Raw genomic sequence first — 19,346 nt, forward strand, 5'->3', positions numbered from 1 at the left:
CGAAAATACAGAAAATACAGCGTAATGACAAAGATGACACGAAGCAGTCTCTCAAATGATACAGTGTACAATGACAGGTAATGTACAGGGGTCGGACAATGAAACACCTGTCATTTTAGTGTGGGAGGTTTCATGGCTAAATTGGAGCAGCCTGGTGGTCGATCTTCATTAACTGCACATTGCACCAGTAAGAGCAGAGTGTGAAGGTTCAATTATTAGGGTAAGAGCACAGTGTTGCTCTAAATATTGCAATGCACACAACATTATGAGTGACATACCAGAGCTCAAAAGAGGACAAATTGTTGGTGCACGTCTTGCTGACGCATCTGTGACCAAGACAGCAAGTCTTTGTGATGTATCAAGAGCCACGGTATCCAGGGTAATGTCAGCATAGCACCAAGAAGGACCAACCACATCCAACAGGATTAACTGTGGACGCTGTAAGAGGAAGCTGTCTGAAAGGGATGTTCGGGTGCTAACCTGGATTGTATCCAAAAAACATAAAACCACGGCTGCACAAATCACGGCAGAATTCAATGTGCACCTCAACTCTCCTGTTTCCACCAGAACTGTCCGTCACCACAATAAATTATTGTGGTCTAAAACCAGGTGTTTCAGTTTCATTGTCCAACCCCTGTATGTGTCCATGTGACAGGAGTGACTGCACTTCATTCACAGTGATGTAATGGAAAAGTAATTAATTACATTTTGCAGCTGTACAGAACTGTTATCAAGCCCCAAATTGCCAAGCCGATAGATACTCATGTGTCAATCACATTTCAGACATTGTTTTGCTCAATAAATAAAAACAGATGCAATTAATAGGGTGAATATATAATTTTAAAAAAGCTACATTGTGTCCATCCACAGGAACACACTCTGGAGATTCCTTTTTTAAAGACCTACAATACTTGTTTTAAATTGTAGGCTAAATACAGTCATAAATTATACCTAATAAGAACAAAGTAACAAAAAAAGAAGGTGTGTCCGGAGTTTTACTGCTGCTATTTGTGATGTGGGCTCACGTTGTTCTCAGCAGTAAATGGATAGTGTGTTTCAGTCCCATGATCTCATCTGTTCTGCCTGGTACACCCTGTATATCCGCTCTGCACAACAGAATCATTTTTGAGAGAAAATCTGAGATCAAAAGCATGCTTTTCATGTTTCTCCCTCTCTTCTTTTATTCATAAAGTTCAGATGAAGCACTATACACATGTTTCCAGCTGCGGGCCAGCCCTCACCTTTCACCCAGCACTCTCCCAAAATAGGCTGTTTCATTATTCACTTTTAAATGCCACATTACTCAGTTCAGCTCTGACAGGTAAATTATTTCACTCGGGCGGAAAAAGAAACACAAGACAGATAAAAAAAAGTGTAAAAAACACATCACACAAAACACACACAGACTTGGGGCCCTATCTTACACCCTGCGCAAGGCACGTCATAATGCTCATTGCTATCTTTCACCATGCAAACTGCCTATTTTCACACCTCGTGCCCGTGCCATTAAAATAGCAAAAGCGATTGTGAATATATCTACTACTCTGATGGGTGTGGTGGTCTGGAAGTTAGGTATGTTCAGGTAAATTTTTGGAGCATTGCTATCTTGCCAATGGAAAATGAAGGTGCACCACTGGCTGATTTGAACTCTGACAACAGTCACGAGTCAGATGTTCACTGTTATCTTGGCAACACAGGCATACACCCCCATTCTTTACATGCACAAAGACACACAGCAGTATGCAAACCCGACTTTTACATGAACAATAAACAAAGTGCAAAATAAATGTACATTGCTGTTCCCGTAAATTAGCTGTTTGCACACCTTTACAGTGTGAACGCACAGGTCAGTTTCCTGTTCTGAGAAACGCAGAAGCACTTGGCCATTAAAATACCAATCCTGCAATGTCGGAGCACACCTGGGTCTTAAAGGGTATGGCAAATGGCACGATAATCGGTTTATTTTATGTTTCGCCCAAAACACACCCATGATTATCTAGGATGAATAGTACACGCCTTTTGCATGTTTCGAGCTGTGCAAGGCTTACTTTTCCCATTGTTATGATAGCAAAGGCACACTGACACTCCCTAAATCATGCTTTTTATTCACGTGCAGTTGAACGATCGATGGCCCTCTAAAATAGGGCCCTTGATCTTAAAATGATTGTAGGTCTTTTTTTTTGTGTTAATGTTTATTGTGCTTGTAAAAGTGGATCAAATACAGCAGTGCTGCTGGAGTTTTTAAACTTTTCAGTGTCACTGCTGGACTGAGAATTGTCCACCAACAGCATCCAGTGGGCAGTTATACTAAACACTGTAAAGACATCTTATAAAACAAAAAAAACAATTGGTACCACATTTCCCTAAAAAGTTTTCTTACTAACTCAATATAACAACAATGTATTTTTGCTTAGACTATAATTAAGGCTCTTTCCCTAAACAAATTTAATAAAATCAAAATATAAATAATAAAAATTTATGTTGGATTTCTTTTTACTGTGTACAGTGTCAGTCAAAAGTTTGGACACACCTCTTCTTGTTCAATGTGTTTTCTTTCCTTTTATGACGTTTTACATTAAACAGACATTAAAGCTATACAGAAACAGAAACACATAAAAAAATATTTTTCAAATAGAAACCAGAATATGTTTTATACTTTAGATTCTTCTAAGTACCACATTTAGCATTAAGGACAGATTTGAGATCTGCACACTCTTGGTATTTTAATCTCTGTGTCTTCATGAGGGAGAGTCACCTGGAATAGTTTTATCAGTGTCTTAAAGGAGTTCCTGGAGGTGCTGAACAATAGTTGCTGCTTTTCCTTCATTCTGTGAAGCTCCAGCTCATCTAAAATCACCTCAAATCACCATCTCAGTTCATCAGGTTTAGATCAGGAGATTGTGGAGACCAAAGAGTTAACAGACCACACGCTGATGGATTTACTGGATTGGTTTTAAGATTTATTATCTAAAATCTAGTCTCAGATTTAAGGTGTCAGTCAAATGTAAAGTGATCAGTACAAACTAGCCCTGCATGCTTTAGGCAAGCTGAGCTTTTCACTTTCACAGTGCAGAGTGTTCTGTTCAAACTGCAAAATAATGACTTTTCTAAATGACATCACCAAAGAATGCTCACACACATTCAGGCCCATTTATTTATCTTAGCTCTAGAATTGATTTCAGAGTCAAATCAGTGTTAGTATAGGTGTGTGTGTGAGAGTGAGAGAGAGAGAGAGACAGAGAGAGGGGGAGAGAGAGAGAAAGTGTGTTTACGATGTCTGTGTTTTTTTTATTGAGCACCTGCTGTAAATTCTTGGTCGTTTGAGTCAAGTGTTTGCATGGAGTGTGTTAAAGGGGGGGGGAGTGTTGAATGTGAGTAGAGTGGTGAAGGAAACGCATTAGGGAAATGTGTAAGAGAAGGAGTGTGTGAAAGTAGAAATGGAGCAGTGTGAATCTGGGAGAGTGTGCATCACATATTTTTAGTGAGAGTGTGGGATCATGTGTAAGTGATGCACATTCTACAGCTTTTTTTGTGTGTGTTGCCCAAAAAATAGGCAATCATAATGATTTTTTGTTATGAAATAATTTGAAGAATAACTTAGCAGAGCTCAATTTGCTTAAATTGTGTGCATGACTAAATGATTTAAATGTTTTTTAAAGTTTCATTAAACATGGACTCCTCTAAGCAAGTGCCTAAAGATCTGAAAACAGACTATAAAAAGTAATGAAGGTCCTCAAGACTATATGGAGTTACTTTCAAGTTATCAGCTTTGAGGTTTCTACAGTGCAGACTGATATTAAGGAATCAGGGAATCAGGAAGTTCAGGGGAACTGTGGAGGTAAGTAATCAAAATCCCTGTATGATTACTGAAAGATGCAGGTACTTCAGGAGAATGATGCACTGTGCAGTATGCCTAATGCCATAATCTTTATGGAAGAGCCATAAAAAAGTACCTTACAACAAACCTTATAATATTTTAATTGGATTGGAGAACCCCTTTAGCTAAGACGTGAACAAGTTACAAAGTTGCAGTTAACAAGTAAGTTTTAACACCTGATAACAAACATTATAATAACAAATTTAGGCTAAAGTTACCATTATTTTACATTACATTACATTACATTACATTACATTTGGCAGACGCTTTTGTCCAAAGCGACTTACAATAGTTGAGTACAATGTAAAATAAGTTTAAAGGTAAAACATCTTTGGATAGGGATAAAAGGAGGACAAAGGGGAATAATAGGATAGAGGAGTGAAGGAGAGGAAGAAGGAAATGAGGTTAGAAGTAGTTAGTGTGTTAGAGGTGTTAGGAGAGTAAGTGCTCTTTGAAGAGCTCTGTCTTCAGGAGTTTCTTAAAGATAGCGAGAGATTCTCCTGATCTGGTAGTGGAAGGTAGTTTGTTCCACCATTGGGGAACTCTGTATGAGAACAGTCTGGATTGCTTTGTATGAATGTTTGGTAAAGCGAGGCGACGTTCACTGGAGGAGCGCAGCGGCCGGGAGGTAGCGTAAGCCTTCAGGAGCGAGTGCAGGTAGGAAGGAGCCTGTACTGTCATCACCTTGTAGGCGATTGTAAGAGCTTTGAATTTGAATTTGAGTAATAAATTTGTATTTATTACTCATCCACAAATTTCTAAGATGTTAAATAAAGTCTGAAATAAATACTTCATGGTCATATAAAAATTCTTTTGAACTACATTTCAAGATTTCCCAACTCTTTCAAATCTTTCAGTGCTTGTTAATACTAAGTTGAGTAGCATTGCCTACCCACAAAACAACCCATAAATATATGCCTCACACATCCAAAATATCTCAAATATACCTGATGATATCTGTTACTCACATTCAACCTTAAAGATTTTGTTATACCAAATAATGTTGAATTTGAACATATCTACAAATGTTTATCTGCACGTGATTTGTTTTTCAATATTGTCCAGTTATTTATTCATGCTTTTTTTAATATAATTTTAATCAAAGTTACAAGGCCAATTACCCAACCCTCTCAGTAGGACTCCCCTAGTGATGTCACGAGTCACTAGTCACTAGTGATGCTCCATCACACCAGGAGGGTGAAGACTAACACATGCCGCCTCTGATACAGGTGAAGTCAGACACCACCTCTTTTCGAACTGCTGCTGATGCAGCATTGCTGAGTAGGATCACAGCACACTCTGAGAAAATCGCAGCGACTCGGTTCCAATACATCAGCTCACAGATGCCCTGTGCTGTGGACATCACCCTAGGAGTGATGAGGGGAGAGAGCACCATCTACCCACCCGGATTGAGCAGGGCCAATTGTGCTCTCTCAGGGCTCTGGTAGCGAATGGCAAGCTGCATGAACGGGATTCGAACCAGCTCTTTAGACCACTGTACCACTCAGAGCCCCAGTTTTCAACTATTATATTATAGCAAGAATAATTTTCTTGAAGTCTGAAGAGAACAAAGATTTTAATTGGATGTAGAAGACCATGCATATTGCCAGTAAAACATTAGCTTGACAGAAGACAGACAGAAATTGAATTTTCTTTAATGGAACCCCTTTAACATTACTTTCTCTAAGTGATCTGGTGTACAATGATCCCAGCAGTTTACCCAATGAGATATAAAATCACCAATAAATATACAATATCAATGAACACCAAAGGTGGACAAACTAAAGGGAATATAAACAGCCCATGCACTATAAATCTCCCTCTTTTCTTCCTCCATTGTTTCTTTTGTACTCATATGTCTCCCTCCTTCACCTCCTCTGTGAGGAGCATTAGCAGGGTGTGTATGCTGACAGCTCTGTATGTGTGTGAGGGGTGAGAGTTTGACACTCAAGCGCTCGGTGTGTATCGAGTGTACGTTTGAGGTGCTGTAGCCGTCCCTTGGGTCCTCATAAATGCACTGACAGGCTGTAAAAGCCAGACACTTGAAGGCTCATGTGTGCTTAACTGGACCAATCACACATGTTCAGCTCTGCCTGCAGCTATGCAGGCCTTTGATGTTTACTACAGAACAATTATCAGTCAACTACACATATATAAATGGATAAACAGTGGAGTGGAGTCTAACAAGCCATTCGTCACACAAACACACACACTGATACACTTTCGCACTGATCTACACACATATACACACACGCATTACATATGGTCCAAGTAGGAGGTCATCTGCATTAATAGAAAATGCAATAGAAAATACAGTGTAAAAAAGAACCAGCAACATAACCAACCATAGATGTTTCATCCTATGTAATGTGTGGGTGTGTGTCTTAGAATGAGGGTTTATGGAAGTATGAGAGAAAAGTTTGTGAACCTCTTAGAAATTGTCCTGAAAGTATATATGTGAACCTGTGCTTTTAGTATTTGAGGTGACCCCACTTTGCAGCAATAACTGCAACTAAATGTTTCCAGTGACTGTTAATAAATCCTGAACACCAGCTTGGAGGATTTGTAGCTCATTCCTCCATAAAGAACAACTTCAACTCTGGGATATTGGTGGTTTTTCTCCCATTAACTGCTCATTCTAGGTTCTTCTACAACATTTCCATTGTATTACGGTCAGGACTTTGACTTGGCCATTCCAAAACATTCATTTTTTTTATTCTTCTTGAACGATAATTTCATAGAACGTGTGTGCTAAGGGTCATTGTCCTGCTGCATGATCCACATTCTCTTCAGATTCAGTTCATCAACAGATTTCCTGATATTTTCCTTTCCTTTCCTGAAATTCTCTGATATAATTCAGAACTCATGGTTCCATCAATGATGGTATTGTCATGTACACTATTGTTCTTCAATGTTCTTCAAATATTGAACTCATGAACAACTTGCTACATGTCTTGCTCTTGGAGTAACCTTTGTTGTTGGACCACTGATAATTTAATTGTGCTAATAATTTAAGAGCTGTACACTGTTTTGCAACTTTCTGCATTTCCTTTTTTTAAGTAAATTTAATTTCAGATACATTTAAGTAACTTCAACTCGGCTTCAAGACTTGTGTTACAATGTTACATAGAGTAAATAAGTGAACTGATCTTCAGTCAATCCTTTCTTATTTATTTTTGCTAAATAAAAAAAAAAAGAATGTATTACATGCCATCCAATAATGTATTACAGGAATTATAATATATTATGGATCATAAATTATTTAAGTAATATTGTATAAATTAATATTGTATGCAGAAATTAAGTAAAGGTTAGTAAAAGAAAGGATTGATTCAGCAAAAATAAATAAAGTAAAGTTTACTAAAAGAAAGAACTGACTGAAGTTCAGTTCACTTATTTACTCTATGTAACATTTAAGTCTTGAAGCCGAGTTGAAGTTACTTAAATTTACATGAAATTAAATTTACTTAAAAAAAGCAAATGCAGAAAGTTGCAAAACATTTTTTATGTAAATGTTATGCATAATTGTTTCAGGGTATGACTCCTGGGTTAAGTGCAGACTTTAGTTAGGTTGTTTTAGACCTTCTAAAAAAAATAGCTGCTTAGACGATGCTGGTAAGTCCAACCACAGCATGGCTAATTATGTTATAAGGCATTAGGTAGCTCGTTCTCTTTAAATAAACTCAATTATTTTTAGCAATACTTTATTAAAGTAGCAGATTTACACAGTTTTCCTTTTTTTCCAGATGTTTTTCATGATGTAATCAACCGAGACCAGTGTTCAGAGGATCTGTAGTTTTAGTAGAGTCTCAGTAAGAGCTCTCTGTATTCTGTCACAGGTTACCAAGGCTTTCTGTCCCAGTGGAAAACTCGGCTCTTTTTCTTGAAGCGAACAGCTCTGCCAGCAGTGATTATAGCAGAGCAGAATGACATCAGATCTGCTGGAATCAAGTTGATTTAGTGTTTTTGATTAAAGTGCCTTGGCAATGCTCTCTTTGACCCAACTAAATGACACCACAGGAATTTATACGGCTGGGAAACATAAAATAGAGTTAAATTCTTGTACTGATCAATACAGCGCACAACAGGGCTTGTTGCTGTAAATTGATTCAATATCCTTCTGAGGGTTGCTTACGTTTTTATTCGAGAAAGAGAGAGAGAGAGAGAAAGAGAGTATTAGGCACTAATAAAACTGTGTAAAGAGCTGATGTTTGCTCATGGATCAACCCACCAGTTTCTCAGACTTCAGCAGATGAGGTATTTAGCAGAGCACTGTTCGTTTCATTCTTTTCAAAGTAAAAGAAAAGAAAAAAAACAGAGAGAGAGGCTTCAGTCATCTCTTCTCTCACCAAAGAAGAATGCGCTTTGTTTTCTCTATAGGCTGAAGCACATAAACAATAGAATAAGCTCTGTTCTTTTTCATATGGACATGTTAAACACGCTCAAATAAACCCAGACCAACTCAAACACAACACATGAGGTGATGGAGAGACAGGGCCACGGTGGGTGAGTCTCAGTACCTCTCACTAACACCATATAAAGGCTCTACTCTGTAAACAGCATGTCCTTCCGGGCCGGGGCGGGTGTGGGGGTCCAAACACACCGAGACCAGGATAACTTAAACAACCCCGAAGGGGAATTTATTTAGAGTCTTTCACAGACAAAAGGAATAAGTTCAGTCTTTAGCTCTGCAGTCCACTCCTTGTGGGATCAGCCGGGGCAGGGTCGGAGGCTGAGTCCAGAGCCAGTCCGCAGGAGGGTATGAGCTCCTCTTCGGGCTGGCAGAAGGGTCCTCACGCGCCCCTTTCCATACCTCCCGTAGCCGCTCGTCCTCCCTTTGCTCTCGGCTGAGACAGCCCTCGCGCCTTGCCTGTTGGTGGAACATAAACAGAGGATTAGAGGGGGGACTGTGCTCACCTTCTGAGGCTGGCTCACTGCTGCCCGAGTGGGCGCTGGCGGCCAGAGCGCGGGGAGGGGCGGGCCGGCGCTTCCTCCTCCTACGAGGGGTCATTCTCCTCTTCTCGTCAAAGTTTGGGTAGTCTCGACCCACCAGTAGGGGTACCGGCAGATCTGGCACGAGACCGATGGACAACTCCCAATTTCGGGAGCGTTGTCCAAAGTGTACCCGGGCCGTCGGCACCTGCCTTTGATCTCCGTGGACGCAGGAGAGTTGGATGGATTCGGGACCGGGATGGAGCCAGGGGAAAGCCGTGGGTCGGGCCAGAGTGACGGTGCTCCCAGTATCCAGGATAGCTTCCACCTTGCGGCTGTCCAGGCACAGGAGGCGGGTGGGGGCCGTGCCCCGTTCCATGCCATGCAGCCGGCATCCAGCCAGCCAGGCTTTTGGACCCTGAGGCTGACTTGGCGAGGGTTCGGGTTTGGTGGGCATCGGTTCATCCTGGGGACTCAGCGCCGGCTCCCGGGGGCGGGGCCCGAAGAAGCGTGGCCGAGGTAGGTTATGGACATGGGGTTTCAGCTCGGGCCGAGTGGGCCCGAAGAGGTCTGGGCGGCCACTGCTAGCGGACTCTTTTTTCTCCGGTCGGGATAGGGACAGCACCGACTCTGCCATTTCCGTGGCCTCGAACATCTCCTTGGCTGAGGTGGGGTTCCGGAGCCCGACCGCCTTCCGGAGTTCCAATGGCAGGGAGCGTAGATAATGGTCCATAACTACTCTTTCAGTGACCGCTTCTGGCCCCAGCTGCTCCGGCTGTAGCCAGCGCTTGCCGGTCCTCAGCAGCTGTGTCATTTGAGGTCGGGGGGGTTGGCTGGTTTTATACCCTCACCGATGAAACTCCGCTCCAGCGGCGGAAGGACCAAGCCCCACCCGGGCGAGGATTTCTTCCTTCAACTTCTCGTAGTCGCTGCCATCCTCCGGGGGCAGCGCGTAGTAGGCCAGTTGAGCCTCCTTTTTTTTTTTTTTTTTTTCGAAGAAAATTGATGACTAAAAAAAATGTTTTTTTTTGTTTGTTTTTTTTTCGGTGGTCAGTTAGTGGTCAGTTTGGTCCCAATCCCGCATTCTCCACCAGTGTGAGCCGGCAGGGCGGGTGTGGGGGACCAAACATCCCGCCTGCTGGTGTTTTTCCACCACTGTCCCACCAGTGGTGCTGAACGGTGGCCAGGCATGGGAAGGCGGTGCAGCTGTCCGGTGCTGAACGGCGCTCTGTTTCCAGCGTCCTCTCTCCTCGAGGTCGGCGCCACCGGCCACAATATGTTGCAGCTGGGCCTGTAGATCCTACACATTAGAGTTTAGATTGGGCCCAAAAAATGGACGTTCTGCCCAAGCCTGACCCGGCCCGACACATACACCAGCCGAGGCCGAATTAGTAAGTAAAGAAATAGAGCATGAAAACGGAGCTTTTTAAAACATTTTAAGACTGTTTGAATAAGCAAAATCCGTTCAAAATGATGGTAATTAACATTGCAACACTAAAAAAGCATAGACCTATTTTTTAAGACCAATGTTTATTAAGAACCGATCTCCTCGTCTTCTCTATTATAATTAACAATGTCTAAGAAAATAAAATACTTTCAGAACAAACTATTTTTTTTTTTTTACATATAGCCTATAGCAAAACACAAAAAACAACAATAAGGCTATGACATTAGCAGTACAGGTTTCTTGTTCACAACACCACCCCAAATATAGGTGACTGTAGCTGAGCTAAGGATGGCTTAGATAGTGGGCAATTCATTAAAATAACCGTCCTACTTAAATGTCTGCCTTTTTAAGGGGCAGTGGAAGAAGCAATTTTATACCCTCTTGTAGCAAGACCCAATGTCTAATCAGACCACACCTGTAATCATTTGCGTATCTGTTTGCTGGGTTTTGCAGCAATTTAGGGTGCATTTCTTTCTGAAATAATGATTATTATTCTTTTCAGATGTTTTGCTATATTGTAAGTAACTGCATTTTTGGAAAGCTGAATTCAATTTCTCTATCCACAACCAGGCCTGATTACTGATACTCCTGTATAATCTATTTTTACTATTATTCACAAATGGAAATAACATGTTACAGTGACGAACCTTCCCAGGAGTGACTGGCCTACCAAAATTACTCCAAAAGCACATGAACAACTCATCCAGGAGGTTACAAACAAAAGAAATTTGTAAAGGGGAAATACTTCAGATACTTCAACGGGCAGAGTGACAATAAGTGTCGATTTCATCAGCAGAACATTGTCTAGGTATTGTTAAAATCTGAATAAGTTCGACTGGCCTGTACAGAGTTCTGAGCTCAACCAGACAGAACACTTTTGGGATCAATTAGAGCAGAGACTGCGAATCAGGTCTTCTCTTCCAACATCAGTGTTTGACCACAAATGCTTTTCTTGAAGAATGGTCAAAACAATCCCATAAAGACACTCCTAAACCTTGTGGAAGCTATTTCTAAGGCTTTGGGACTCACAGTGAAACACAGTGAGAGCTATTATTCATTAATGGAAATAGTGTGCTAAAAAAATGCGAAAACTAAATAAATCTACTTATCTACTTAGATAATCAGCAGAACATTGTTGAAATTTAAATAAATTCGCTTAGTAATCCAGTGTGCAGTTCTCTTAGTCCACATGATGATTTAACACAGACTCATCTCGCTCAAGACCATCTCTGTAGCTCCAGGATCCACAAGAACGTCTAAACACATTAAAAACTGAATTTCTAAATCATCATAAACCCATCCTAACTGTGCCAAATCATTAAATAGGTTGAAATACACTTTTGTTTTTAGTTTCTTACTGACAGAGGCAGAACTATTTTCAGACTGTTTTTTTAAGTAAAATATTTGAAGATGCACTAAGGGGTGAGAAGGTTCTTCCGAAATACATCTCAACACATAACCTTCCTCTGCTTTTGCCAGCAGCAGTTGGGTCCTTTAGGGGTCTTCCAAAAGGAGATTAATTTTAGAAGGCCTCAACAGAGCCTCTCTATTTCCACCCACAGACAAATTGGTTTAATAAAGCAAACAGCTTAATTAAGGGTTAATAGAAGTACTTGAAGTTCATAAATACAGCTTCCTTCCATCCACTCATCATTTGAATCAGACGGTTTGCTCCTAAACTCTCTGTATGGTCATGCTCTGTCATGGATCCTTTTACAGTTCTCATTTCCTATGTGTTGCCCCCCCCCCCTGCTAAAATTTCCTGTGTCTTATGATTGCCTGAGATTATAGACCAGCTTCCTCCCAGCAGGAGAGAGCATATCTGACTCTAAACAGTAAATTATGTATTTAAAGACTGTCTGTGTGAGAGACAGAGAGATAAAGCGTGATGGAGTGTACTGTATGTTGGCAGCAGATAGCTTGCACCCAAAATTAGATTTAGAATTCTTCAGACTGTGGGATGCTTGTTTATATACTATAGCACAAGGCTAGTTTATGATCACAGAAGTCTACGGCTCAATTTAGGACCTCTGTTAAGGTTTATATTTATTTGTTAAGCAGATGTTCTTAAACAGAGTGGCTTATAAAAATGTGAAAGGAGGAAAGATTGAAGCCAAACTGATATAAAAAAGTACCCAAAAACTGAAAAACTGTATCCAAGACCTTACAAATGACTGTATCATAGTTCAATAAGTGTCAGTCCATATTGTTTGTTTCTAAACTAAAAGCTGAAACATTTCAGCATTAAAAGCTGAAACAAAACAGTGGAGAAGAGACAAAATATTGTGTTTAATGGTACCAGTGTGCTGGAACCACCATCCCTGCTACGCCTAATACTGTATATTCATTCTATAAACTGGGGTGTCGGGTCGCTTTGCACTGGAGTTCTTCTGGCTACGTCACACGTCTTTATGCACTTACGTCACACGTCTTTATGCACTTACGTCACACGTACAGCCTCTTAAACAAGACTGAACTGGAGACTTCAGAAGAGGAACCTTCTCAGACCTCAGTAGCTCATTCACTCATAGTAAAAACAAAGGGTGCAGTTGAAGTGAAGTTTCTGACTGATCTCTCTCTCTCTCTCTCTCTCTCTCTCTCTCTCTCTCTCTCTCTGACTGGACATAACCTGGAATCGGATTCATCCACTCTGAAAGAAGACCACGTCACACCCACCCAGTTTAAAATGATTCTCACCAGAGAGGGCCCTAAATCCCAAAACTTACGGATATCAGCTTTAAATTCAAACAAAGTATGGTTATGATAAAGTTCCTTTGTTATTATGAAGTTATCAAAGACGAGGCTATACAGAATAACCAACCGTACCGAAAACATACAGAAAACGCGTGAACCAAAGCGTGAATTTTCTGTACCATTACACCTCTACTTTCTATATATTTATATAAAATGTCGCTGTCCAATGAAAGAAATGTATCTCCATTTTTGTCAATTTTTAGTTGACTACATAATTTGAACAGACAAACTGTCCCTTACACTGTGCCAAGATTTCTTGATGAACAGACCAATAGAAACTCTTCAAAATGACCTGAAATGAACTTTTTTACATTGATTTCCATTAAAGGTTTACAAGTTTTTTTTCTCTCTCCTGTAAAATTGCTGTTTTGGAGATAAGTGTTTTTCATTGGACAGCAATATATATATATATATATATAAGCAACTGATGCCAAATATGAACAAAATATGTTTCCCCTTAAACATCCCATTTAAAGCATTCAGTGTGATGTTGGTCAGCACAGGTTTCTGTGAGCTGATGTATCAGAGCTGGGTCTCTGTGCTTTCCTCTGATTGCATTGTATCAGCAGCAGTTCGAAAAGAGATGATGACTGACTTTATATATATCAGAGGAGGTGTGTGCTAGTCTTCTAGTGTTAGGAGCATTGCTAGTGTTGAGGGCGTTCATATGAGCTGGGGCTGGAGTATTGGTCATTCAAATTGGGTAAAATGGGGTAAACTTAGAAATAAATTACAATTAAATAAATGAATTTTATGTCACAAAAAAATATATACTTACTGTTAGATGGCTTGAAAGTTTACCAACTACAGTATATGTGCAATATCACCACCTATTATTAGTATTTATTTATTTATTTATTTATTTACTGTAACTCTATGTGCAAGAATAATAGTCACTGCTTACCATAAGACATACTAAGGAAACCAGGCTTCCTCTAATCCTCTGTTTTTTTAGATCTACATTTTTAGTATTGTTAAATGTTCTTGTATTATTTGTATACAGTATATAGACTCTATCTATTGTATATTTTACTAACACTTCTGTTCTGTCCTCTGAGCTGCTGTAACATTGCAAATTTCCCCACTGTGTGACTAATAAAGTCTTATCTTATCTTGTCTTGTCATATCTTATCTTATCCAATCTTGTCTTGTCTTGCCTTGTCTTGTCATATCTTGTCCTGTCTTGTCTTGTCTTATACTATCTTGTCTTGTCATATCTTGTCTTGCCTTGTCTTGTCTTGTCATATCTTGTCTTATACTATCTTGTCTTGTCCTGCCTTGTCTTGTCTTGTCATATCTTGTCTTATACTATCTTGTCTTGTCCTATCTTGTCTTGTCTTGCCTGGTCTTGTCTTGTCATATCTTGTCTTGTCTTGTCTTATCATATCATATATTATCTTGTCTGGTCTTGTCTTGTTATAGGGTTGTTATTATTGTATTTAACAAATATAATGTAAAAGTAGATTATTTTAGGCTCATTTGTGAGTAAATAAAAATGTTCAGAGTTATAACAATAACAATAAACTAAATGCTCTTGTTGTTAATATTGGTGAACCTGATGCTTTCTCTTTCACTCAGTATTACAGCAGCTCTACTGCTTTTAAAAGCGGAAAAATGAAGAAATAAAATTAAACTTACCTCATTCAGAACTGATCCAGATCTGAGTTACATTTGCCATTTGGCGTAAGAGTCATGGAGCTTGTTTTTTTGTTTTATTTCTGTGTTAACAAGTTATACTGTTTACACAGTCTTTGAAAGCAGCGCAGTGCAGCTTTAATATTTTTCCACAGGCCGGTGAAAAATATTACTGTGAAAGCTGTGGGAAATATTCAATTGAAACAGAAAGCAATAGGAGATCTGAAATAAATCTACAAATGTCTGTCAAATCATATACAACCATTTACCATGTTGTTTTGAATGAATTTGCGCACATCTGGCAACTGCTGAGTTCTTATACAAATTCCCTTTTTTTATGACTGAAGTAATATGATTGATTTTGACTGTTTAGATCTGGAATGTCTGTTGAACTTGCTTATAAACAGACATTTTTCTGTGCTGATTGAAGTCCCCTGTGCTGCATTATGGTGTAGTCAGGGCGTGTGTGTTTTCAGCATATGAGAATAGACGTTTATCAGCCACGTGAACAGCAGCTTAGCCCCGCCCACAGCTTTGGAAACATTAAAATATGCACACTGAAGTAAAGCATGGCCGCATCTCAGTTAATGAACACTTTTTCCACATCATTTTGTGAGTTTGTACGGCTTAGGAACAATTAAAAAAAATATTTACTTATTTCTTATTTCCATAATTTATTTAAAGAATCATGTTTTTGAGTGCATTGCATATAGAAACCAAGTTAATTAATCAAGGGTGTGTTTTGGGTGTAACGTTAAATAATACCAATTAGGGTGTCATTTATCATTTCCTTTAAGACACAGGCACACTCTGACTTTGGCGGATTGGCATTTTAACAGCACAGCGCTTCTGCGCTTCTTAGCAGAAGAAACTGACCTGTCCGTTCATGCTGTGAAGGTGCACCACCAGGTCATTTACAGATACAGCAATGTTATTTTATTGTGTATTGTGACTCTGTTGTCAGGGTTTAATCAGTCAGTTGTGTACTTGTATTTCTGTTTCAACGATACGGCAGAAATTATATAGTAGATATATTCAAGGAGATCTTATTATTGTCATTCACATCACATGTGGTACATGAGGTAGAACAAAATTGTATTCTCACGATCCAGTTTACACCCAAAAGCAATTAAAATAGATACATATTAAGACAAAATAAAATAGATTAAAAAACACAATAATAAAATAGATAAGATAAATACACAGAATAATGAAAAGAAGTAGGAAAGTAGCAGCAACATTAAGTCCAAAGTGCAAATTGCTATAGCAGCATGATGAATGAATGGATATCAGTGACATGAAAGTGAAAAGTGATAAAGTATGATGAAGTGTGTTTGCTATTCAATCGATGCAGGTGCAAGTCGTGAAAATAGACTGAGTGCGGGGTGTAAGGTAGCAATGAGCATTGCAACATGCCTTGTGCAGTGTGTAAGATAGTGCCCAAAATGTGTATAAAGTATCACAATAGTAATATTGTGTTAATAATGATAAAACCTTATCGTATTATTACATTCCCCACCTTTATGGTGTGGCGTTCTGAAAAGGGAGGTATTTTGTTGAATCCACAACTTTGAGTTTTGAGAAGATATTGAAACTTTAATCTTTTACAGCTGTAGCAGACTTTTATTGTCTAATAATAATAATAATAATAATAATAAAAAGATTAGACAAATGAATATCTTTAACCCAACATTTCTGAGGGGTGATAAGGGCAATACCCGAATGTCTGCATGACATGTTTTCTCTGTAAGCTTCAAAACTGATTGCATATAGAGTTTCCAAACATAAAAGCAATGAAGAAAATGAAGAATATTAAAACAAGACTTGACTGGTTGTGTGGAATTTGGTGACTGGTAAAGGTAAAACACCTGCTGAACTCATGTATGTTGACATAGTTCAGAGCCTGTGAAATCATGCGTATACATTTGTACCATTATTATATGACCCTAAATAAACTGCAGACCCAAAGACAAGTCTGATGTAATTATTCTGTTATAGGCATGTGTGTGTTTGAGTGTGTGTGTGTGTGCGTGTAGTAATTTAACTTAAATATGTTTTTTTAAGGCTTATAGCTGCACAACATCAACACACACGACTGTATAAATACATGTACTTATACATGTGCTTATATATTTTTTCTGCACAGACCACCAGTCCACACAACCCACTTAAACATCATACAACACACTGACCTGTCAGAACTGTTACTATACACACAGACTCTCTAAACACAGTTATTATTCATTGTGACTCATATATTCATAAATGCAGCTGTTTTTTTATGCAATAACTGAATGGTTATTCGTGGATTAATACTACAGTTATTTAAACTATGAAAAACACATGAAATTATTTAGTAAATAAAAAAGTTTTAAACAAACTAGAATATGTTTTATATTTTAGATTATTCAAACTATCACATCTTTCTTAGATGACAGTGTTGCACATCTTGGCTGGATTTTCTCATTTAGCTTTATGAGGTAGAGTCACCTGGAATTCAGGCTTTCAGTTAACAGCTGTGCTGAACTTATCAAGAGTTAATTACTTGAATTTCTTGTTTCCTCGTAATGTGTTTGAGAGCATCAGTTGTAAAATTGTGAAGAGGTAAAGTTGGTATACAGTAAATATCCCTATTTGAATAATATTCTAATCTATATTATTGAAAGAACTACTCAACTAAGTAAATAAAAAATACTTTAAGAAAAAAGGTCAGTTAATCTAAAAGTGCAGTCTCAAAAAAAAATTATGATGAAACTGGCTCTCATCAGGACCTCCCCATTAAAGGAAGAGTGTCAGGTCTTTTGTCTGTCTGGTTCCCATGTCTGTGTTATTCTCAGGTCTGTGTTTCTTTCCCAGTGTTTTTCCACTCACCTGTGTTCATTTGTAGCTCCGCCCCTTCGTCCCAGGTGTTTCCTGTTTCCTGTGTGTGTGCACCTCTATTTAAGGTCCGTGTTCCATTTCCCTGGTGTCGATCCTTGTACGTTTATCGTCTGTCAGTACTCCATGTTTTCCCGAGTTTCCCCAGTCCTGTTTGCAGTTTATCCCAGTGTATTTTGTATTTGTTTTCGTGTAATAAATCCTTTTTTTGTTTGCATTTGCGTCCGCCTCCGCGTCCTCCCTGCACCCGCACCTGACAAAGAGCACTAGTAACCTCTGCTGCACAGGAAAAGTTTAGAGTTAACCAGCCTTAAAAATGCAATGTTTGTGTTTTATCTGTGAATACAATTTAATTCAGCTTTGTTCTCCCCAGTTGTGTAGTTGTAAATAAGATGACAATATTTTATAACAAATGGCAGAAATATACTGTTTATACACTTTATTAGACAACTTGTTGTTTAATAAACTGTTGTTAATAGTAAGTTAATAGTAAGAATTAGTTGTTAACATTTTCTAAGATTAAGTGATTTTAAGGGTCTTTTAATGCTTATAAAGATGTTTTATAGCCTTATAAATGCTGCCCATCAGTAAATTGAGTCTTGCAGCTTAGTAATACATGCTCTGTTTTTAAGCCCCTGTCATTGTGTGTGTTTCAGTGGAGAACTCTCTGGTGCGGTTGGTGAACGGCTCTGGACCTCACGAGGGCCGGGTGGAGGTGTATCACGAGAGCCGCTGGGGGACAGTGTGTGATGACGTGTGGGATAAGAAGGACGGAGACGTGGTGTGCAGGATGCTGGGATTCCGCGGAGCAAAAGAAGTTCACAAAACCGGACGATTTGGACAAGGTCAGATACTCAGATTTAATTTACATTTTCACACACATTCACTTAACATGCCTTCAGAGTTTTTGTTTTTTTGGTAAACGAAGTTCACTGCTTGCTTTCACCACCATTACTGAGATAGTGCAGAGTGTGGGAGGGGCTTGGATGCTCACAGTTAAAAACAATGTAATCTCAAGCATCTCAACAATCACTATTTTACAGCACCGTAATCTGATTTCTTTTTTTATTACTTTTGGATTACTTGTCTTTACAAGCTACAGATATAAATAAAGATGACATTTTCTAGAGTATGCTGTTGTGTTCTAGTGTATAAGGCTGCAGCTATTTTACTTTATCAAAAAAGTAAAAAAACAAACCATAAAAATTCAGTATTGTAGTAAAACTAAAATATAACACACTCAAATATTAACAGAAAGAATTAGACAACATCATGTCCAGCAGTTAGCTATCCAGCTAATTATGTAACTGCAGTTTTAACATTATGGCTGATGATTACAATACATACACAAATTCACATACATAAATAGCTCACAGGAATTTTGCCCAAACATTCCTACATATTTATTCAGCTCGTTTTAGGAGTGAATTTCATTAATATCACTGGGGGGTCCTCTAGCCATGAAAACACAACGTCTGAAACCCACCCATACCAAAAACACAGTATGTTGTGGAAAAGCGCGCCAGCCAGTTGGGCCTCTTCCAGCCAAGCCCCAGACTAACAGCACCATCAGCAGTGATGTCACACTCACACTTTCCTGGCGTCCAAACTAGAGTTCCCTTTTTCTTTAACAACCGTGCCTAATCGCAAACAAGAAAACAAACTGGCCAAGAGACGCAGTGCTGACCACCTCTTTGTAGCTGCTCTCTCTCTGTATCTGCAGCTGTTTTACACTGTGTATAAGAGCATGCTACTCCTGAGATTAAAGAAATAGTTTGGCAGAAAACAACATGCAGTGTTTATCCCAAATGTCGTCCATCAAAC

At 39.1% G+C, this 19,346-nt stretch overlaps 1 protein-coding gene across 1 annotated transcript in view; it reads left to right on the forward strand.

The window, feature by feature from the left end:
* The window catches only part of scara5 (scavenger receptor class A, member 5 (putative)), a 132,301-nt gene that overhangs the window by 102,967 nt on the left and 9,988 nt on the right, over nt 1-19,346 (forward strand). The window contains exon 9 of the mRNA XM_022662778.2: nt 18,179-18,367. Coding sequence (XP_022518499.2) covers nt 18,179-18,367 — 189 coding nt within the window. The remainder of the gene's footprint in view (nt 1-18,178; nt 18,368-19,346) is intronic.

Source organism: Astyanax mexicanus, chromosome 1, assembly GCF_023375975.1.
Source record: "Astyanax mexicanus isolate ESR-SI-001 chromosome 1, AstMex3_surface, whole genome shotgun sequence".
NCBI lineage: Eukaryota > Metazoa > Chordata > Actinopteri > Characiformes > Acestrorhamphidae > Astyanax > Astyanax mexicanus.